At 33.7% G+C, this 24,892-nt stretch overlaps 1 protein-coding gene across 1 annotated transcript in view; it reads left to right on the forward strand.

Annotated features, from left to right (window-relative positions):
- The first annotated feature begins 2,969 nt into the window (after window positions 1-2,969).
- Window positions 2,970-24,892, forward strand: part of ABCB5 (ATP binding cassette subfamily B member 5) — a 106,626-nt gene continuing 84,703 nt past the window's right edge. The window contains 12 exon segments of the mRNA XM_036862953.1: window positions 2,970-3,022; window positions 5,170-5,224; window positions 6,897-7,047; window positions 9,459-9,513; window positions 16,891-17,082; window positions 17,168-17,339; window positions 19,992-20,116; window positions 20,197-20,249; window positions 20,252-20,373; window positions 21,715-21,828; window positions 22,140-22,250; window positions 24,338-24,463. Coding sequence (XP_036718848.1) covers window positions 2,970-3,022; window positions 5,170-5,224; window positions 6,897-7,047; window positions 9,459-9,513; window positions 16,891-17,082; window positions 17,168-17,339; window positions 19,992-20,116; window positions 20,197-20,249; window positions 20,252-20,373; window positions 21,715-21,828; window positions 22,140-22,250; window positions 24,338-24,463 — 1,329 coding nt within the window.

Here is a 24,892-nt window from a genome sequence, read left to right on the forward strand (position 1 = left end):
TTTCTCTTTCTGACTTACTTCACTCTGTATGACAGACTCTAGGTCCATCCACCTCATTACAAATAACTCAATTTCATCCCTTTTTATGGCTGAGTAATATTCCATTGTATATATGTGCCCCATCTTCTTTATCCATTCATCTCTCGATGGACACTTAGGTTGCTTCCATGTCCTGGCAATTGTAAATAGTGCTGCAATGAACACAGTGGCACATGTATCTTTTTGAATTATGGTTTTCTCAGGGTATATGCCCAGTAGTGGGATTGCTGGGTCATATGATAGTTCTATTTTTAGTTTTTTAAGGAACCTCCATACTGTTCTCCAAGGTGGCTATATCAATTTACATTCCCACCAACAGTGCAGGAGGGTTCCCTTTTCTCCACACCTTCTGCAGCATTTATTGTTTGTAGATTTTTTAATGATGGTCATTCTGACCAGTGTGAGGTGATATCTCATTGCGGCTTTGATTTGCATTTCTCTAATGATTAGTGATGTTGAGCATCTTTTCATGTGTTTGTTGGCAATCTGTATGTCTTCTCTGGAGAAATGTCTATTTAGGTCTTCTGCCCATTTTTGGATGGGGTTATTTGTTTTTTTGATATTGAGCTGCGTGAGCTGCTTGTATATTTTGCAGATTAATCCTTTGTCAGTTGCTTCATTTGCAAATATTTTCTCCCATTCTGAGGGTTGTATTTTTGTCTTGTTTATGGTTTCCTTTGCTGTGCAAAAGCTTTTAAGTTTCATTAGGTCCCATTTGTTTATTTTTTATTTTATTTCCATTACTCTAGGAGGTAGGTCAAAAAAGATCTAAAAAATACGGTACTGATGAACCTAGTGGCAGGGCAGGAATAAAGACGCAGACGTAGAGAACAGGCTTGAGGACAAGGGGAAGGAGAAGCTGGGACAAAGTGAGAGAGTAGCATTGACATATATACACTACCAAATGTAAAATGATTGGCTAGTGGGAAGCTGCTGCATAGCACAGAGAGATCAGCTAAATGCTTTGTGACGACCTAAAAGGGTGGGATAGGGAGGACGGGAGGGAGGCTCAAGAGAGAGGGGATATGGGAATATATGTATACTTATAGGTTATTCACTTTGTTGTACAACAGAAACTAACACAACATTGTAAAGCAATTATACTCCAATAAAGATACAAAAAAATAAAGATAAAAAAATTTAAAAAAAGAAAAGTCATCTGAGAACTAAAAATAAATAAATAAATCTAAATTGTAGTGAACTAAAAAATAAATTTAAACTTAAAAAAAATAAAAAGAGTGTTTATTTGGCTCAGTGAATTTTCTTTGCTCACTTTGTTTCCCAAGTACAGTATGACAAGAAGAACCCAGTGTGCTTTACCTGGAAATTCACCATTGTTGTAATCAGATATTAAGGCGTGATCAGAAAATAAGCTTAGCAAAGCACAGTTCTGAGAGAGCAGTTAGTTATTGGTTGAGGGGGGAAATTACACATAATTTTGGTGTAAATGAAGAGATCATGCACTTACCAAGGTAGGCCTAAATTGTTTTGGTTTCTTTTTATGAATTTATGAGTTTTATTATATAACTGTTAATTTCTAAAGTGTAATGATTGATAGAGTTTAATTACTTACATATACGTTAAATAACTGGAGATGGTATAACAGCAGTACAGCAATTATGAAGATTTCTTGTATGAAGTTATGACCATTGGTTTCTAAAACAGGAAGCATATGCCAATGTATTTGTATCATGTCTTCCTTCTCAAGTGCTAAAACCATTTCTGACTCATTGTGATCATTTCTTCATGGAGAAGCATACTATTTGAAAGTGTATTTTACAGGTTTTTACAGAGGCTTAGGTAGTATTTAATTAATTACTAATTTCACTCTAGAGTTTAAATTTATATTTGTTATAATCCTAATTATATTAATTAATATATTAATTATATATTAATATTATATATTATAATATATATTAATAATATAATATATTATATTATAAATATAATATATTATAATATATTAATTATATATTAATATTAATATTAATCCTAATATAGGTAATACGTTACATGGTCTAACAAATCAGATTGAGGCAAAAACATCTCTGTATATTTGCAATGGAATGATAGTTTATATTGATAACTGCAGCTTAAGACAAGCTAAGATCCTAAAGTATCATCTAAAGGAATAATACATTATGCTTAATATAATTTTAATAATAAATGAGGTTTTTTACTATTCTAATTTTTAAGAGCTGTTAATTCATATATGGTAGGAGCTCTAACTTCCTTATATTTGGTGAACTAAAAACCCTAGTCCTTCAAGCTGCTGGCTAACAGAAACTACTGCATCAGTTTCTTTACAGAGAAAACTAAGCAATAGTTAATTTAAAGATTTTCATCATTAACAATAAAATCAGGGTCAGAGTAGGAATAAAATCTAACGTTCTGGGAAGACATGCATTGTTCATGGAGTCTGGCTTTCCTCCTTTTATTCCATTTCTAGAATTTTATTAGCTCCAAATCTAAGCCCAGAATGAAGCAAAGAAGTTATAAATTCATAAAAAACTCTGAGTTGCATAGCACAGGGAGACCAGCTCGGTGCTTTGTGACCACCTAGAGGGGTGGGATAGGGAGGGTGGGAGGGAGGAAGATGTAAGAGGGAAGAGATATGGGAACATATGTATATGTATAACTGATTCACTTTGTTATAAAGCAGAAACTAACACACCATTGTAAAGCAATTATACTCCAATAAAGATGTTTAAAAAACAAAAAAACAAAAAAACTCTGAGTTGGTGAGTTAGGTAACCAGAAACTTCATTTGGAGTGGGGGGTGGTGGAGGCAGGGTGAATCTCAGAAGCATGCTTTCTTAGAAGCTGTTAGGGATGTAAAGAATGCTTTATATCGACTAAGTGATAAAAATTCACATCATCATGATATACTTGTTAATATTTTATTTCAGAAGAGTTACATTGTAAATAAGATGGCAAATTCTGAAAGTGTTGAAGAAATGCAAGAAAATTATCAGAGAAATAGGTAAGCTTTGTCGAAATTCTACAAAAACTGTTCTGCAACATCAAATATACCTTACCCTTTTCTCAGCTATAGCAAAAATGTTTATAGTCTTTTTCCAAAAATAGCAGGGCTGTTTGCATTTTGCTGGACTTCAACATAATCAGTGTTATAAGTGGTTTAATAGTAAATTTAGGAAGTGTAATAGCTACAGGATTTACTGATTTAGTATTTACTTCAGATATTTATTCTTCTGAATTTCTTATAGTTTACCAGCATATAGAGAGAACATACTTGAATATTTATGTTTTAATTCTCCATGAGTCCTTCATTCCATGTGGTACATAACAAAATATTGGATTCTGATTATTTTTTCAGTAAGTAGGTGTCTATGTGTGTGTTCATATGTGTGTTATAAAATTTCCTACACCTATAATTCATTAATTTAGAGATTTAAAATGGAAATGATTTAAAATCTTTAATTTCCACTTTTACCATAATAATTGTGTTACATTTTGATGTATAAACTGTAAAACGGTAGTGAACCCCTCTAGATCACTATTTATTTAATATTCCTGAAACAAAATTTATCGAAACAAGATAACTTACTAGGTCTTAAGCTTTAAAATCCACATTTGGGTAGGGAGAAGGGGTTGTAGCCTTTATAATCTTGAAGAAATATTTTTTTGTCATCTATGAATCATCTCAGAGAAAGCTGGCCCAATATACAAGTAAATTATTAACTTCAGATGGAATAAAATTAAGTGACTTCTCATTTATCAAAGCCGCCAGAACAATATGTTATAAAGCTGAAGAAAAGACTTGGAAGTTCATCCTTCTGTGACGTCTTTCTTAGAAAATTTAATCTGATCCCCTCCACCCTTCTTTTAAAGTTTCATAATCTTATATGTGTGTGTGTGTGTGTGTGTGTGTGTGTGTGTGTGTGTAATTGACAGATTACAGATTTCTCTGAAATCAATGGACAAAAATTTACATTCTTCATCTGGAACTCCTTGAAATGTGAGCTAAGAAATGAAATTTTCAATGGGGGACAAAATTCTCAGTACATTTGTTTAATGTGTATTCAATAGAACTTTCATTTAAAGCTCTCAGTTGCTCTTGAGTAATTTGTTACAAAGGGTTTGAAAATTCTAATCTACCGCCTCATACCCATTAGGAAGGCTACTATTAAAAAAATAGTAATAATAAAAGAAAACAGAAAAAATGAAGTTTTGTTGAGGATATAGAGAAATTCGAACACTTGTGCATGGTTGGTGGGAATGTAAAATGATGCAGCTACTATGGAAAATAGTATGGTGATTCCTCAAGAAATTAAAAATAGAATTACCACATGATCCAGCTTTTCTACTCTTGGATACAAAAGAATTGAAAACAAGGACTTAGAAAGATATTTGTATACCCATATTCATAGCAGTGTTATTCACAATAGCCAAAAAGTAGAAGAAACCTAAGTGTTCATTGCTGGTGAATGAATGAACAAAGTGTGGGATATATATATATATATATATATATATACACACACACAATGGAATAGTATTCAGCCTTAAAAAGGAGGAAAATTCTGACATGTGCTACAACATGGATAAAACTTGAAGACATTATGCTAAGCGAGATAAGCCCTTCAGAAAAAAACAAAATACTGTATGATTCCACTAAAATGAAGTACCTATAGTAGTCAGATTCCTAGAGACAGAAAGTACAATGGTGATTGCCAGTGGCTATGGGGGAAGAGTTATTTAATGGTTATAGAGTTTCAGTTTGGCAAGATGAGAGTTCTCTGGGTGATGGTGATGGTAGCACAACGGTGTGATTGTACTTAATACCACTGAGCTACACACTTAAAAATAGTTAAGATAGTAAGTTCTATGTTATGTGTCTTTTATCACAATAAAAAAAAATTCTACTCCAGATGTGTGTCTTCAGTTGTTACCTAAATAATGTAGAGACAACCAGTGGTGACTTAAACTTTCCCAGTGATTATACTAAAAATCTTTGTACTGTCTATCATTAAGTTTGTTTTTAAAATGTCAACGTTGATATAAACTTGTTACCAATGAGTGAAATTTGACACTTCAACACAATTTTAATTAGAAAATTTTGCAAATTATATTCACATGGTAATCTTTCCATTGTAAACATTTGTTTTCCAGAAAACTGCAAGAACTGCCCAAAGTAAGACAGCAAGTTGTTGGACCTACTGAGATAGTAAGTGAAATTAGTTAGAAAGTATGTCTATGTATCAGAAAATTTTAGAGAATTGTCAGGAGTGCATAGAATGATTGTTTTTGTTTGATAATTTATGTCTATTTGGGGAAAAGGGGAATTTTAATAAAAGAATTCATTAAGCTATTATTTCCAATGGAAAAATATCAATATATATAAATAACCCATAAGTTCCACAATAAGAGATAAGAAAAATAACACAATATCCATACAATGATCCAATTTTGCCCAAAAAAGCGTGTATATGTGTGTATGTATGTGCAGACAAGTATGTGTGTGTGTGTGTGTGTGTGTGTGTGTGCTGCATAAATGTTATCAGAGGTTATTTCTCAGTAGTGGGGAATTATGAGTGACTCTTGCTATTGTATGTTTACATTTCAGTATTTTCCAATGAAAATACATTGAAATGAGTTGCTTTTATTATTTTTTAAATGTTATAAATCCTTTTTAAATAAAAAAAAATTACATAAATATTTTATAAATCCTATGCATCAAAAAATGTGGCAGCACAATTCTTTGGGACTATGTTCAAGGAACATTTTCAGACGTGTTCCTAAAACATCACCTCCACCGACCTAACCTCTATGTCAGCCTGGTTGTCATTGTCATTAGAAATACATAGGCAGCAGTGCCTGTTTTTTCAAAAGTCAAAAATTTAAAAACCTGGAAAGTAGCAGAACATGACAAGCTTTATCAAGGAGATAACACACTATTCTAGGGGAAGGTGGAGGAGCAGATACCTTCTTATCATCTGTAGTACTGAGTACAATGCTATGGCAGTTACTCCATAAATATTTATTAGCTATTGCATGAGTGAATGGAAAAACATGAAATTTTCTCAATATCCATTCATAAAATACGTACTAAATTCCTTTTGCTGCTATTCAAATCTAATTTTATTTCAATACCTTATACGTTTTATCTTGACCCCTCTCAGTAAGATAAATAATCCACTTTTTCAAGTTTTGTTCAAGTGTTGGTTTTGGAATAGTGCTGTAGGGACTCATTATAGCATAGACTACAAAGTGTTCACTATTTGACTTTCAGGTATTCCTTTCTCATTCCAAACAGCCTTAAAATTATCATAGACCCTTATTTACAGCATAGGTGTTGTCCTGGATACAAAAAATTTGAGGAATTTAAAATAAGAATGAAAAATATGATTCATTACATTTGGTGAACTAATTTTTACTAGATAGTTACTGTTCTCTGCACTTAGTTGTGTCATTGCTGTTACGTTGATACACCTAGGGAACTGAAAATTTGAAGATCAACTTTCATAAGGCAAGATATTTCATTCAGCCAAGATATTGTCCTTACAGACTTTTCAAATATCATAATTTATTTCAGAATCAACCAAATGGAAGGAAGTTTCTGATTTATATGCACATCTGACCTGACTTGTGTCACAGATCTACAATTTGTACTGATTTTTCTACCTTATTTTTCAATAGTTTCTCCAAAGTACATTGTAAATCCTTAAGATCAGGGGCTTTTTTTACTTTATATATAAATACTTATGCATGATTTTATACATTTATTTGGCCTCTTAATTTGTAAAATAACATTTACTTGATGGCAAAAACTGTAGGTTGGTTTTTGGTGTTTGTTTTTAACAGCTATCATGGTACCATGTTTTATTTGTTTTCCTCAGTTTTGCTTTGCTGATGGACTGGACATCACACTCATGATCCTAGGATTACTACCATCACTAGTAAATGGGGCCTGTCTTCCTGTATTGTCACTGATTTTAGGAGAAATGAGTGACAGTCTTATCAGTGGATGTCTAGTCAAAACCAACACAAGTGAGTACAATATTTACTTTTCTATATTGCTAGGGACTCAAAAGCATTAAATAAAACAAACATTAAACTCATAATACAGATTATTTTCTTGTCAAACAATATCTATATAATATTTAAGTCATTTATTCTTCTGTATTGCCAGGGACCAAAGAACCAAAATCTGTATTTGTCAAAATTCTTCAAATAAACAGAACCAATACAATGTGTGTGTGTGTGTCTGTGTGTGTGTTTATGTAGAGAGAGAGGGAGAGGGAGAGAGAGAGAGATTTGTTTTAAGAAATTGGTTCACTCAATTATGGAAGCTGGCAAGTCCAAAATCTGTAAGGTGAGTTGGCAGGCTGGAGACCATCTGTGCCCTATTTGACTTTAAATACTAATTCATACCCTCTTATTTTCCATCCAAAGCCTAATTTTTCAAATGCCCCAGTCTTGTTTAAGTGAATAAATCCATAGCTTCCATCTTCCACGTGAGGATATCCTGTCTACACAGTTATTAATTTCTTGATATTTTAATGATAGAAAGTGAAGATGTCACTTTGTAAAACAAATGGAACTGCCAATTCATTGAGCAGATATTTATTGATTGCCAAATATGTCTCTCTCTCTCTCTCTCTCTGAATGAGTGAGTGAAGAAAAGGAAGGAGCGAGGGAGGGAAGGAGGGCAGGAGGGAGAAAGAATAAGCCTAGCAACCTAAGGCAGTCTGTTTAGCAGTACTCCTTTGGTTAGATCTGCTCTATAATTGATTGCTTAGTCAGCTTTAGATAGGATAGTCAATACATACCTGACTGATATTACTGAATTTTAATTTTGTTTTTGTTTAAGGCTTCTCCATGTTTCTCGAGTTTCATTGTGTGTTTTTTCAAATGTAATGAACACATAAAGAGGTTGATAAAGATTTAGATAAATACATGGATATTATTGGTATAACATATTATTAAAGAGAAGTGGAGATATTAAGGCATATGTCCTCAACCTTCTAACATTTGTTTTCTAAAGAATAATAGAGGAGGATTTTTTTTGCTCCTACAATTGAAAATATGAATAATAACTATCATATTGATCAGAGGCCCATTTTTATGCCAGCACCGAACTTTTGCACATTCTACGTCTATTAATATAATCTCCAGCTTCCCTGGTGGCGCAGTGGTTGAGAATCTGCCTGCCAATGCAGGGGACACGGGTTCAAGCCCTGGTTTGGGAAGATCCCACATGCCGCAGAGCAACTAGGCCCGTGAGCCACAACTACTGAGCCTGTGCGTCTGGAGCCTGTGTTCCGCAACAAGAGAGGCCGCGATAGTGAGAGGCCCGCGCACCGCGATGAAGAGTGGCCCCTGCTTGCCACAACTAGAGAAAGCCCTAGCACAGAAACGAAGACCCAACACAGCCAAAAATAAATAAATAAATAAAATTTAAATATATATATATATATATATATATATAATCTCCAAAATGACATTATGCTATTTTTATGTGACTGTAGGAACCACTTTTAGAAACAATATGTATTCTCTTTATTAACTCAGTTAAATTTCATTAAAACTTTCTACTGAGTTTTAATACTTCTATGTCAATTCTGATATTTGTAATAAGCTGCTTTAAAATGCTTTCTACCACAATTCCAAAAATGGAATAAAGGAAAAATGATTGTTTGCACATAAATAAAGATCATAGACATCATCATATGTGAGGCTACTGTGGTTATGTAAGATATGAAGAGCATGTTGTCTGCAATTTATTACAAATGTTTATTATGGCCATTTAAGAAAGAAAATTATGATAGTTGATATCAACCACTGTTTTGTGCTGTTGGTAAAATTACAACCTTGGTATACTAATTAATGTATGATGTAGTTTTTCCTAGAATATATATAGAAAAGTTTACATGGCAAACTGGTAAACCAAGGATTATTTAAATACCATTTTATGATGTTGCTATCCTTGTTATACCCAACAAATTTCAATGAGCTTCTTTTAAATTTTTCCTGTGACTCCTACCTCTACAACTTTCATTTGTGTTCTTGCTTTTCTTGGATTTTCTAAATTACTCCCTGGGGTATCTCAAACTGAATTCTAAATGCATAATTTTGACAGGAAAGGAAAATTCTGTTACTTACGTACCTGTTACCTGAAATCTGAGATATCCTAAAGAATTGTTTCCACATATGAGCTACATGGTTAATATTTCCTTGTAATTTTTCATGTTGCATGTGTGCTTCCTGAAACCAGAGATAATAATTTCAAATTTTAGGTTAAAGAATAGAAAATAAGATGATCATTAACCAGTGTGTAGTCATTAAGTCCATTTTCTTGAGAAGGGACTATATTTGGTTTGGAGGGCTATGTATAAAAGACGTCATGGCCAATTATAAATTTATTAATTTCCTTTATAATTTAAAAAACTTTTTTACAGCAAATTATCGGAACTGTACTCAGTCTCAAGAGAAGGTGAATGAAGATATGATTGTGTAAGTCCAAATGAAATGTTAATATCATATTCATTGCATGCTGCTTTATTCAATACTTATAAGGAAGAAAACTGAAATGTTTGTCTGATCATTAATATTACATATAAATGAGTAAAGCAAACACGTCCTCGTCTTTCATTTGGTATAGAAAATATAATTACACATTATAATTGTGTAATTATAATTTCTTCTCCTACTTGAAAGGTATATAAGTTCATATGCTTTCAGTTTTGACAAAATTGTCATCAATAGAAATGTTGTTTTGGGATTTGCATTTTTATATAAATTTTGTTTCCTAGAACTGAAGGTACATAACCTAGAGGTTAAATGACTAGCTTTTCCTTTTTAAAATTTTTTTCTTACAAAACTTACAGAAAAATGCCACTTCTGTAAACTTTAAAAGCCAAGAAGATGTGTGCAACAAATAGTAAAATAAAAAACTAAAAAGAGTAAAGTTTTATTCAGACTAATTTTGGAGACTAATTATTCAGACTATTATAGTAAAGTTGTATTCAGACTAAAAATTATAAAGTCTGAAATAGATAATTTATTATCATTTTGTTTTTGTAAGCTTGTGTATTAAGCAGTATGCTTTCCTCTGTCACATGTGTTGAGTTTGTTAGAGAAATGCAACCTTACTGAGTATATTCACTGGATTTCAGTAGTGCCTCACTGAAACTAACAGTCTTATCAGACCTAAGTGATCTCTTATTCTTTTCCTCCAAAAATGAAGCCTCCATCCTACACAACCCCAAGAGACATCCATCACATTGTAGTGACACTCTCTGGGCCATAATTCTTGACCTTCCACAGTTAGCCACAGCCTCATGTGACTACTTAATCTTCAATTAATTAAAATTAGATAAAATTTAAAATTCAGTTTCTCATTCTCAGTCACTTGCCAAGTGTTCAAGTCACATATGGCTGGCTGCCATATTGTACAGCACAAATATGGAACATTTTCTTCATCACAGAACATTCTATTGGACAGTGCTGCTCTGGACTACAGTGTGAATAATGCTGCCTCAAGTTGTGCTTTGCTGCAGTCTCAACTTTCTTTGAGGGAAAGTTTCTATTTTTTAGCACTTTTTACATAAAGTTTATTTATGTTCCATCTTTTAAAAATTCCTGATTAGGATCCAGGAACTGCCTTCTACTGAATTCTGGTCTTACGATATTAAAGCAGGGTTCTAATGTTACAATCATTAAGTATGAGTTCCTTACAAAAAAGTTTGGAACTTTTAAAAATAGGGGCATCTATCTTAAAAACATAATAAAAGGGAGAATAAGATATGTCGATGTAATCTATGTATGGTTATTAAGAGATTACTAAACTTATAAGGAAACATTCTTAACATTTATAATGTTGTATTTGTTATGCTATTGTTTCTCAAACCAGTGTACTGTTTTGGAAATATTTGAGGTATATGGTGAAGAAGGGTTCCATAGTCAAAATGGTTCAGAAAACACTGTATATGACAGCCTCCTTGGATACACTTAGGACAGATAAGCATACTTAAGGCTCAATTTAATCAAAGTTTTCCAAACCTGTTTGACTATGGAAACTCAACATCCTGCTGAGCCAATGTTTTGATGAACACATTTCTGGGAAACCTTGTTTTATATAACTTTTTTGGTGGGGATAAGATAATACCTCTTACATCTATAATAATCAAGAACTGAAAAATGTTATTTTACCTATTTTCCAAAGACAATGACTCATGGTTTTATGTAATTTTAATGTTTTAATATTGTCTGTGCCTTTGTCTTACTTATCAGACAATTATTCTGAAAATAAGATTCCTCCTTTGCAATCAATCCCCATTTCCACCCCCAGCCCCAAGCAACTTCTTATCTGCTATCTTTAAAGATTTGCATTTTTTAGACATTACATGTGCTTGGAAACATACATGTAGGGTTTTGCACCTGGCTTCTTTTATTAAGTGCAATGATTTTGAAGTTCACCCATGCTGTGATGTGTATCAGTAGTTGATTCCTTTTCATTGCTTAATAGTAGTCCATTGCAAGGATATATCATGTTTTGTTTATCTGTTCACCAGATGATGGACTTCTGGAGTGTTTCCATTTTTTTTGCTATTTAAAAATAACGAATCTATGAACACTGATATATAAATCTTTGTGTGGACATATGTTTTTATTTCTCTTGGGTAGATACCTAGGAGTAGAATTGCTGGGTCATATGGTAAGTTTATGTTTATCTTTTTAAGAAGCTGCCAAACTGTTTTCCAAAGTGGATATATCATTTTACTTTCCCACCAACAATGTGTAACTGTTCCAGTTTCTCCACATCTTCACCAACACTTGTCATTGTCTTTTTTATTATAGCCATTGTGTAGGTATGACGTGGTATCGTATTGTGACTTTAATTTGCATTTCCCGAATGAGCATTTATTTACTTTTTAAGCATTCATATATTTCTATGGTGAAGCGCATATTCAAATATTTTGCCTATTTTATTGTGTTGTTTGTCTTAACGTTGAATTCTGAAAGTTCTTTGTAAATTCTAGATACAAGTTCTTTGTCAGATATATGATTGGCATATATTTTCTCCTAATGTGTGGCTAGTCTTTTCATTTTCTTAAAGATTCCTTTTGAAACAGAAAAGTTTTAAATTTTGATTAGGTACAGTTTATCAGGTTTTTCTTTTATGGATTTTCCTTTTGGATTTAAGAATTCTTTGCATAGGATCGTGAAGATTCTCTTCTACATTTTCTTCTAGAAATTTCAACATTTTAGCTCAGACACTTAGGTCTATGATCCATTTTGAGTTCATTTTTGTGACTGTTGTGAGGTAAGGGTCTCAATTATTTTTTGCACTTCTTTTTTTCATTTGCCCCAAGACTCTTTCTTGAAAAAACTATTTTTTCTACATTGAATTGCCTTGGCATCTTTGCTAAAAATCAAATGCCCATAAGTGTAAGGGCTAGCTTCTGTTCTCTCATTTTTGTTGCATTTATTGACAGTCTGTCCTTATGCTGGTATCACACTGCCTTGAGTACTATAGTTTTAGAGTTTAAATAAATAAATACATTTTTAAAAATCAGGAAATGAAAGTCCTCCAACTTCAATCTTCTTTTTAGACATTTCATTTCCACATATATTTCTACATATATTTTGGGATTACTCTTCAAATTCTGCAAAATAGCCTGCTGGGATTTTGACAGGGATTAATTGAATCTATAGATTAATTTGGGCAGATTGTCATCTTAACAACATTGAGTCTTCCAATCCATTTATTCAGATCTTCTTTAATTTCTCCCAACAATATTTTGTAGTTTTCTGTGTACAAGTCTTTATTTTCTCCTTTGCATTTGATCTTTTAACCCAGTTTTCTCTTATAATATTGCAAACATTTTCCCCACAACATTAAAAAAAGTTCAATAAGATTTCTATTAAACCTATAGTGTTCTATGCTGTCCTTGAACAATCTCTCTTATTAGAAAACAGTCAATTCTCGTTATTGTAATAATTATGTTCTTTTAAAGTCATCATGAACACTGAATTAGCAAATACAGAACCATTGCTTCCTGGTTTCTGTGAACCTCCAGTCACAACATTTTCATCAATTGATTATCATTGAACTCACGGTCAACAGTACTATAACTCATGTCTGAACGACGCTTATCTAACACATGTATTTTCATGTGCCATAGGGCACATCACAGCTTCCCTGCACTTAGGAACACTAGACAGCACTTCAGCATGCTTCTTGAGAGTCGTTTTAAACAGTGAAAACATCAACAAAAAGCACAAAAATTAGAAAAACTTGCCACTACCTAGATCACAAAAATGACACTTGTTTACAGTATGAGGGCACAAACAAAAAAGCAGAGTGTTGCCTTGTTCAGCCTGAGCTGGGAGTACCTGTGTTGGGTGACTCAAAATTTTTGCCACTCTACACATGTCCATAAATAACAATGAAAACAGCAAACATTGATTTTTGGATTACAGATAAATTTCATTGAGCAGGCACATTTGCCAACACAGAATCTGGGAATAATGAGACTCAAGTGTATGGTCCTCTGTGCTTTTCTTGATACTTTAGTCTCCTGGATTTCCAACTACCTCATTGGCCACTTCTCAGCTTTCTTTACTGGCTCTTTGCCTTCACCTTAAACTCTACCATGTTTGGAGAGTCCCTGAGCTCAGTCCTTTGTCCTCTTTTTTATCTATACTTTATTCTCTGTCTCTGTGGATGATCTCAGCCAATACTTTGTTTTAATTGCCACCTATAAGCTGGTGACTTTCAAATTTCCATCTCCAGCCTATACCCCTCTCCAGCACTTCAGACTCTCATTTTCAACTTACTTGATATCCACTTTGACGTTTAATATGCATGTCAGACTTATGTCTAAATCAAAACACTTGATATCTCCTGCAAATCTGTTCCTGTCTCAGTCTCCCACATCTGTAAATGGCACCCCATTCACTTAGTTGCTGAAGACAAAATCTAAGGAGTTATCCTTACATTCTTCCCTTCCTGCATTCCTCACATCCAGTACATTGGCAATTCTTGTTTGTTGTTGTATTTCCAAAATATATCTAGAATCTGTCTACTTCTTTGCAATCAGCTTCTACCATCTACATCCAAGCCTCCATCCTTCTCACCTTGACCACTGCAATAACCTCCTAACTAAACTGTCTGTTTTGCTTTGTTGTAACCTCCATCCATTCTCCACAGAGGACCCAGAGTAATATTTTAAAAATTTGAATAGATAAGAACATTCTATGCTTAAATGGTCTTCTGTTTCTCTTGGAAGAAAACCTGTACAATGCACCATAGCTAAGAGCCCTATGATATGCCAAATTCTCCAGCCTCATAATTTCATAACTCTTTGGACTTCTTTTCTTCTGGGAACATGCTAAGCTCTTTCCTGCCTCTGACCTTATTACTTGCTTTTCTCTGTCCCTGGAATGCTCTTCTTCTTGCTTTTTTATGGCTGGCTCCATTTCTCCTTTTGGATCCCAGCCATAATATCATTTCCTCAAAGAAATTTTTCTTAATCACTCTTTTTATCTTCACTAGCTCTCCCAACTCACCTTTACCCACCAGTTATTCCATGACCTATCACCCTGTTTACTTTCCTCATAGAACAACTTGAAATTCTTTTTCTTTGTGTGTTGTCTGTCTCCTCCCACAGGAATGTAAACTCTTCACGAATAGGGACTTCTTATCTTGCTCTTGACTGTATTTATTTCTAGAACTTCATACTAGTGGGCACCCAGTATAGGTTTATTAAATGATTACATTTCTCTTTCTTTTTAACTGAAGTAACATTGGTTTATAACATTATATAAGTTTCATTATAATGAAACATGATAATTCAACTTCTGTATATACTACAGCATACTCACCACCAAAAGTTTAGTTTCCATTCATCACCACACAGTTGACCCCCTTCACCCATTTCACCCTCTTCCCATTCCCTTCACCTCTGGTAATCACTACTCTGTTCTCTGTATCTATGTGCTAGTTTTTTGTTTTGCTTTGTTTGTTCATTTATTTTGCTTTTTAAAAATATTCCACATATGAGTGAAATCATGCAGTATTTGTCTATCTCCATCTGACTTATTTCACTTAGCATAATATCCTCAAGGTCCACCCATGTTGCTGCAGATGGAAAGATTTTTTTCTTTTTTATGGCTGAGTAGTATCCCACTGTGTGTGTGTGTGTGTGTGTGTGTGTGTGTGTATACTACATCTTCTTTAGCCATTCATCCATCGGTGGGCACTTAGATTGTTTTCATACCTTGGCTATTGTAAATAATGCTGTGATGAATGCAGAGGTGCATATGTCTTTTCAAATTAGTGGTTTTGACTTCTTCAGATAAATACCCAGATTGGAATAGCTGGATCATATGATAGTTTTATTCTTAATTTTTTGAGGAATCTCCATACTGTTTTCCATAGTGGTTTCGCCAATTTAAATTCCCACCAGCAGTGCACAAGGGTTCCCTTTTCTCCACATCCTCGCCAACACTTGTTATTTCTTGTCTTTGTATAATAGCCATTCTGATGGAAGTGAGGTGATATCTCATTGTGGTTTTGATTTACATTTCCCTGATGATTAGCGACGTTGAACATCTTTTCATGTGTCTCTTGACCGTCTGTATGCATTCTTTGGAAAAATGTCTCCTCAGATCCTCTGCCCATTTTTCAGTTGGGTTGTTTGTTTTTTTGTTGTTGATTTTTATGAATTCTTTATATATTTTGGATGTTAACCCTTTATTGGATATATGACTTGCGGATATCTTCCTCCGTTCAGTAGGTCATCTTTTCATTTTGTTGATAATTTCCTTTGTTGTGCAAAACTTTTTAGTTCAGTGTAGTCCCATTTGTTTATTTGAAAGGTTGTCTGATTCTAAGAATTTATCCATTTCTTCTAGGTTGTCCAATTTGTTAGCAAACAGCTGTTCATTATATTCTCTTATAATCCTTTGTATTTCTGTGGTATCTCGTGATTTCTCCTCTTTTGTTTCTGATTTTGTTTATCTGAGCCTTCTCTTTTTTCTTAGTGAGTCTAGCTAAAGGCCTGTCAATTTTGTTTATCTTTTCAAAGAACCAGCTCTTAGTTTCATTGATCTTTTCCATTGTCTTTTTAGTCTCTATTTCATTTATTTCTGCTCTGATTTTTATTATTTCCTTCCTTCTACTGACTTTGGGCTTCATTTGTTTTCTTTTTCTAGTTCCTTTAGGTGTTAAGCTAGATTGTTTATTTGAGATTTTTCTTGTTTATAGGCCTGCTATAAACTTCCTCTTAGTACCCCTTAGTATTGCATTTGCTGCATCCCATAGATTTTGGTATGAAATGACTACATTTCTTATCTGGTCTCCTACTGGTAGCTATTTAGAATGTTTTCAGTTTTATGTATTATAATTAATGCTATAATGAACAATCATTTAGATTAATCTTTGTACATATTTCCTTAGGGTAAATTCCTTAAGTTGAATTTTGGATTTAAGTATATGTATTTAAAGAATTTTATAAAAGGATTTTGACTACTATCATTTCTTTACCCTCCTTTTCTACATACAGCTATCATAATTACATCAATGTAACATTTTCAAATGAAAGTATAAAAATATGGACAGACGCTATAAGTAGCGAATATGTTTTGAAATGCTAATCTTTGCTAATAATATAAGAGAGACATACTCTAAATGTCTTACAAGGGTAACTGAGATTCCTACATCAGCATACTTCAGTCTTTCTCATGGTGGTTTATTTTTAGTTATCTTATAGGCTTTAGCCCAAATTCTCTTAATCAAATATTATGACAGATTTCATTTTTTTGGTAACAAGGAAAAAAGTTGTGCTTCAGTCTCACTAAAATTTCCAATAATCCTTTTTTCAGGTTGATCCTGTATTATGTTGGAATAGGAGTTACTGCCATGGTTTTTGGCTACATACAGATTTCCTTTTGGGTTATGACTGCAGCTCGACAGACCACAAGAATTCGAAAACAGTTTTTTCATTCAATTTTGTCTCAGGACATCAGCTGGTTTGACAGTTGTGACATCGGTGAACTTAATACTCGCATGACTGAGTAAGAGGATGGATGTGCAGTTTATCAACTTTGTTCTCATATATGATGTATAAATGACTTAACTGCATGTATTTTCTTGTTTCAGTGACATCAACAAAATCAATGATGGTATCGGAGACAAGATTGCTCTGTTGTTTCAAAACATGTCTACTTTTTCTGTTGGCCTGGCGATTGGTTTGGTGAAGGGCTGGAAACTCACCCTGGTGACTCTGTCCACATCACCTCTTATAACTGCTTCAGCAGCCATGTTTTCTAAGGTAGGCAAGATGACTAATGTAGTGTTAACTGGAAGCAGGAGTGTGAACTAGATATTTTACTGAGTTTGTATTAAAAAAAAGGCATTTCTATTTTTTTTTCTGTGTCCCAAAATAGGAAGGAATATTAACTACCTTTCTATTTTCAAGTTATTTGGCTACAATGAGGTTTGGTTTTAATACCTTACTAACATTTTAAAACATTCCTCTTCATTTAGAACCTAATGCAGTTTCAAATAATAGCATGGATAAAGCTTTATGCTCTTATACATTGAATGCTGGGAAAGCCTTGTGTTGTCTAAATTCCCACATAAATGTGTTTCAATTCATTTCACTAGAACAGAATGAGAAAATCCTAAAACAGTAAACACCTGAGCTATTATGTGACTATTTTATGTCAGCCATTTCAAGTTTATATTTTCATAAGGCTCTGAATTACCATTTAAAACGTCTGCTAATGTATATTTTTATGTAGTATGTAAATCTGTTTCAATTTTTTAAAACAAACTTTGTATTTACATTTAAATTATATCTTTAGCACTGTTATACTGTATTAATCTTAATCTCTTTACAAGATATTAATCTATTTACAGCCTGGTTTTGAAACCAATGCTATTTGTGCAAGGCAAAATATATATATCTCTGCCAATATAGTTCTACCAACGTGTATACCCATTTCCTAGATTGGAGGCACAGCGTACTCTTAAGAGATGGAGTTTTGTTTTGTTTTGGGTTTTTTTTTGAGTTTAAAATTTTTCAAAGCCAGTTGCTCTTTATGGAAGTCAAAGCCATAAAATTCGCTGAGTTTATTTGCTAGCAACATACAAATTCAACCAAACAAGAATTTTCAACAATAAAAATATCCTGTGTTTGAATAATTCCTTCACAATAGACTTGGGTGTATAGACAACAGATCTTTATTTAGTGTGACTTCTAGTGTTGACCTTGTAACCCTTGTCAAAATCTTCATCCCCAGCTTATTTGAAATGAGGACCCCTCAGTGGGAAGATTACCCACAGTATGTTACTAAAATCAGAGCTTTAACTGCCCAAGAAGTGAAGTGGACAATGAGTTTTAAAAGAACAGCAGTGGGGAAACTAAGGTCTGCTATTGCTGTTAACTAATTGCAAGTAGGAAGCAAGTAAAGTCAAAATTACCTAAATGACTAAAGATGCCAGGCTGGATGGTTTCTAACATCCTTTAATTCAATTTAATTGGGCAAATACATATTGAATACTGGCTATGTACATGGTTTTTTGCTATGTGCAGCTTCCCCTCCAGTGACAGCTGTTTTATTAAGTGAATCCAGTAAATAATAAGTATTACTCAGTTTATACTACCTTCTGCTTTAACAAACACCTGTGCATGTCTTACATAAAATTAGTTCCAATTATGTGGAATGTATTTTGAAAATGGATAGATTTGTTATATGAGCAAGCCGTAGTTACAGACTCACAACTCTGAAGACAATTTCCTTTCTTCCTTTCATTGAACTCTTATGCTAATTACTAAATTAAATCCTTTACCAATTAAAGGAATAGTAAGTGGGGTGTATAATAAAGAAAAGGGCACATTCTGATTAAAATTTTTGATAAATCTGGTAAACCTGAATAATATCACCAGGAATGATAGTCTCCTCTCTCTCTCTATCTCCCTCTCTCTCTCTATCTCCCTCTCTCTCTCTCTCTCTCTCTAAAATCTCACATTTTACTATGTGGCAATACACTGTTTACTAGACAGGCTGCATTATGCAGTATTAGTTTCAGGAGTCATATTCCTCTTCCTGCCACAGCTCTGTGACTCATACCCTCTGGAAGTGTTGTTTTTTCCATAATAACAAATCAAATCAAGTCACATCAGGCACACTGATTTCCAGGGTGCACGTAAGAAGAACTCTGTCCCTAATATCCTTCTCCAAATCAAAATTTTCCAAATTGTATTAATATAGATACTCATTTTCTAAGCTTTTAAAAACACAGAGAAAAAACAGTGAAGCTCTATTAGAAGGAAAAATAGAGATTTAGACTCTAGGTTATGTTAAGCTAAGCTTGTTCACTGCAGTGAGACTTTAAAAAGTCAATATCTGTTACCACTGGTTTCCTCATTTGCAAACTGATGGGGTTAGAATAAGTGATAAGTACCTCTTCAATAGTAAAATTTTGTTATTCTAGATTCTACCTGAATTAAATTTTCTGCGCCTTGTTACTACCCCAGGTTATTCTTTTTTTTTTTCTGATAATCAATCACACTTTAATTTTTTACTGGAGTATAATTTACAATGTTGTGTTAGTTTCAGGTGTACAGCAACGTGAATCTGTTATACATATACAAATAGCCACTCTTTTTTAGCTTCTTTTCCCATATAGGCCATTACAGAGTATTGAGTAGAGTTCCCTGTGCTATACAGCAGGTCCTCATTAGTTATCTATTTTATATATAGTAGTGTGTATGTGTCATTCCCAATCTTCCAATTTATCCCTCCCCTCTCCTTCCCCCTTGGTCACCATAAGTTTATTTTTTATCTGTAACTCTATTTCTGTTTTGGAGATAAGTTCATTTGTTGCCTTTTTTTAGATTCCATATATATGCAATATCATATGATATTTGTCCATCCCAGGTTATTCTTTGGTTAACTGTGGTCTTTGTTTATTACAGATAGTTATCTCATTGTCCAGTAAGGAATTAAATGCTTATTCCAAAGCTGGGGCTGTAGCAGAAGAAGTCTTGTCATCAATCCGAAGAGTCATAGCCTTTGGGGCCCAGGAAAAAGAAATTCAAAGGTCTGTTCCTTTAATTATGATAATATCTGCTTGGTTTTATTTTCCCCCAAGGCTATTATATTGTGTTTTGGCTTTTTAAGGTATACACAGAATCTAAAAGATGCAAAGAATGTTGGCATGAAAAAAGCTATAGCTTCAAACTCTATCTTGGTGCTGTGTACTTCTTTATGAATGGAACCTACGGACTTGCTTTTTGGTATGGAACCTCCTTGATTCTTAGTGGAGAACCTGATTATACCATTGGAACTGTTCTTGCTGTAAGTCTTATTTGAGAACAAAGGTAACTGGCCTAGATAATGTTTTCTTACCTAGAATTTATTAAAAATTTCTCTTTGAATGACTGAATGTTTGAAGATGAGTGTTTTTAATAAACAAATATTTGTTTCCTTCAAATGATTTGTATACAGCTTTAAATTATAGTTATACATTGGCAGGATTTACTCATCCTGCATATTTAGTGTCTTCTAAAAGCATGATGTTTTTAAAAGAATCATAACTGAATTCTCCACTGGGAGATAGAGTTGTCTTAATACAGAAGTCAAAAAGACCAGCCTCTAGGGAGACTGCTTCCTTTCCATCTTGCTGAGATAAGAGAGCGCTCTACATTCACCTTGCTAAATGTTTTCTTCTGGAAATATTCTGTAGATTGGAATCTCCTGCTCTTCCTCTGTCCTTTCAGCATATAATAATGTTAAAAACAGACTATATACAGCTCTCTCCAACATCACAATTTAGAGTTTTTTAAACTCTTAATGGTTATACATTAAATTGTAATTTTTTCAGTTATGCTCCCAAGTTTCAATAATAAACAGATCAGCTCAGGATTAAGAACCATTTGTCCTGCTGAACTAAATTGATCTGGTCTGTATACTTTAGTTCTCATTTGGCCTTCCCATTGTATGTAGATTTCTTTTCTGTCAACTAAAGTCATCTTCTGAACTTGAGACTTTCATTTTTAAGTCTTTAAGCTATTCATATATTGCTGATAAATGAAACTTGAGCGTGAGGAATTTTTAGCACATCTTTCCTGCTCAATTTATGTGTGACTATAGGTGTATGACTTACTAAGCTTTAGCTTCTTCATCTATAAGACAGGGAAAATAGCACTTAGCTTGTGGGGTTCTTTGCTTATTTGACTTTCGGCAGAGATGTGTCTGTCTGAAAATGAACAGGTGTCCACTAATATAAGAATTCAGAAAAGTTTGGGAAAAAATAGTACACCATCTCTAAGACAATGAAATCTATAATATCCTTTTCTTTAAAGTTAAGGGGTTAACCAGCATGCAGGGGAGTAGAGCTCACCTCCTTACCCCCCCAGGTTCATGTATGTTCAGCACTCCTCAGTAAGCAGATTTTTCTGCTCAGCTTCCCAACAGGTAATAACGACAAGATTACGGGACAATTAGAAGTCGTTCAACATTAGGAAAAGGCCAACTGCACTTGGATTAACTAATATTTCCTTTATATTCGGCAGCATCTTCCATTCTTTCCTACCTAATTTCTCTAATATACCTCTGAGTCTCAACCAAGTATACACTTCATTCTGTTGTCCCGCTTATATAACTGTGAAGGATAAATATTATTTTCTGTTCCTGTAGGTTTTTTTTAGTTTAATCCATACTATTTATTGCATTGGAGCAGCAGCCCCTAGCTTTGAAAGCTTCACTATAGCCAGAGGAGCCGCCTTTAATATTTTCCACATTATTGATAAGGTAAGACTCCTAACTGCCTTGAAAGATAACTATCATTACCGCAAGAAGGAAACCAAAAAACAGGCGCTTTCATTTCACTTAAACAAAAAGATGGGCAAAATCCATGTTGCCCAGTTGGCTATGGAAAGATTATTTTAACTCTTCAACAAGAAGATTGTGTTTTATTGAAACCTTCATATGTAACTCAATGCACTTCTAAAGCAGAAAGGAAATCACTGTAGAAGAAAACCCATCTTTAAACTACTTTTAGGATATAGAGAGTGTCAGCCTAGTTTCTCTAAGATTTATAACATCCTCTTTGTTTTTCCAAGAAACCTGCTATAGATAAGTTTTCAACAACAGGCTATAAATCGGAATGCATAGAAGGAAATGTGGAATTTAAAAATGCTTCTTTCAGGTATCCATCAAGACCATCTATCAAAGTAAGTAAAATTTAATTATGGAAAGGTACACTTTTCTAATACTACCTTCCACTGGCTAGGATCTCCTCATATGAGATTGTTTAGGATCACTTTGACCAAGATTTGGCTACTTTGTTTAGAGACTTGAGGGGAGAGAGAGAGAGACAGAGAGAGAGAGAGGGAGGGAGGGAGGGAGGAAGAGGGAGAGGAAGGAAAGAAGGAAGGATAGATTAGTAATGGACAAATAACTCTGGAAGATCTAGTTACATTTTGCAGCCTCTTCTCTATATTGAACTGACTAAAGCATTTTTGACTTCCTGGAATTCCTTCACTCTGGATTTGGGAGCACAGAAAAATGTCTTGGATTGATGTTGCCACCTATTGGTGGTCCCTGGATATTTTCCCACTCAGCATAGATCACTCATTTGAACTTTCTAAAGTTTCTAACCTGGGGGAATTGTGCACATATTGTGTCTTTCCATTATCCCTTTTTCTAGGGCTTTTACTACACCAGCATTTTTGCCTCAGTTTCTTTCTCTCTCACTTTCACACAGGCACACACACACTCAGCATAAAGTGCATCCTTCTCTCTCTATCATTCAGCCTTTGACAAATTCTTGTAAAAATGTGTCTGTCTCTTCTATTGTCTTCATCCTTTCATCTTATTAGTGTATTTATCTAAAAAGGTAGTTACTGTTAAAGATTGCAAAGAGTAATTCCTAATAAAACACCTGCTTTATAGAAAAAGGATGACATGATTTTAAGTGAAATTGGTAAAAATACTGATGTCATCAACCTTCAATGTCTTTTAAAGTGTCCAAATATCACCTGCATAATTTGCATCAAAAAAATATATACCTACTCTTACTTCCTTATTTTTCTCTAAGTCTTTGATTGAAATTCTTTTTTTCAAAGCTCTTTATTTTTTTAAAGTTTTGTTATTTAATTACCATTATTGGAATAGTGTTGTCTTCTATCATTTTTCTTAACATAAATAGAACATTTTAATTCCATTTTGCAACTATATTTGGGTTGGCTTCCTGAAGACTTAAGCACTGATTTTGTCATTACATTGTATGGGTTTTAAATAAGTATTTTTTAAATGAACATTTGAAACATAGCCTTTTTCGTTAAATTGAAAAATAAATAATTACCCCCCCAAAAGTCCACCCACTTTAAATAAACAAAACACAGATTCTTCCAAAGAAAGAACAGATGCGAATTCTAGAGTAAAAGTGCAGGTGGGAGAGGAGGTACTCTCACTGGGGGTCCCTGATTTGTCACCTCCTTTAGAGAATTTTTCTTTGCTAGGCCCTTTGAAGGTTTTGCATTTGGTTTGTTTACAGAGTCTCTTTCTTTACAAATGAGGAGATCAAAGTGAAAGAATCCAAGGGGATATTCCCATGTTTTGGGAAAATGTAAGCAAAGATAAGTGAGAGTTTCTCAACAGGATTACTGTTGTCATTTTGGGAAGGTAATTTTTTGTGAGGTTTCTCTCATATTGCAGGTTCCTGGGACACTAAATGCTGGTAGCAACCCCCAGTTATTGAGAAAAATGTAAAAGTACTCCCCCTAAGTTGAAATGTCCCTGTGAGATCCACCGCTAGAAAAAGAGGCTTTCTAGTGGTGAAATCCTATTCGTGGGAGTCCCTAAGAAGTCTGCCAATTGTTTTAGTTCAGAGTCTATTTTGCAACAATGTTACATATATTCTAAGAAAGAACTTCCTTAAAGAGCTCACAGGGATATCTGGCAAGATTTCATTCAATTGTTGCAAGTTAGAAGATATAACTTTCACTAACTTGGTAGTCATGAAATTCATATAAATTATTTTGGTTGAAAATATGAAAAAAATTTTCCTGTGGCTAGTTAATAATCTATGAGTACTCAATTTAGATCTCCTCTTTATATAGAGAGATGATTAGTGTTTTTCTCCAAAATTATGTAGGTTATTATACACATACATGAAACAAACGTAATAAGATCTAAATTTGTTTTTAAGTGCCAAAGAATTTTTTCCTGTTTATAATTATACATTAAATTTCTGAAGATAGGTAAATCATATTCTTATCCTAGTTTTATGGAATTGTTTCCCCATACTTTCCAATAGATTCTGAAAGGTCTGAATCTCAGAATTAAGTCTGGAGAGACAGTAGCCTTGGTTGGCCCCAACGGCAGTGGGAAGAGTACAGCAGTCCAACTTCTGCAGAGGTTATATGATCCTGATGACGGCTTTGTAAGTGCACCTAGCAAGATCACACGCATTCCACACGATGAGATTTGGAAATTCCACCTATTACAGACAGCTTACAGCTGTGTCAACTTCTAATTTTTAACAGTGGAACTGGGAGAGAAACCATATTGTTTTCTTTCCTGCATATTCATTCATTCAACAAATATTTATTGAGCACCTACAAAGTGCCAGACGTCCTTCTAGGTGCTGGGAATACATTGGTGAACAAAGCATAAAAACCTCTCTTCCCTCATCAAGTTTACATTCTAATAAGTAGAGACAGACAATAAATAAAATAAGTAAATTATATAATATGTTAGAAGATAATAAATGCTATAGAGAAAAATAAAATAGTAATTTGTAGCACGCAGAACTTATCAAGAATTTCAGTTTCTCAAAACATCCCAAAAGAATAATATCTGTAGAAAATAC

Source organism: Balaenoptera musculus, chromosome 9 (genome assembly GCF_009873245.2).
Source record: "Balaenoptera musculus isolate JJ_BM4_2016_0621 chromosome 9, mBalMus1.pri.v3, whole genome shotgun sequence".
Lineage (NCBI taxonomy): Eukaryota > Metazoa > Chordata > Mammalia > Artiodactyla > Balaenopteridae > Balaenoptera > Balaenoptera musculus.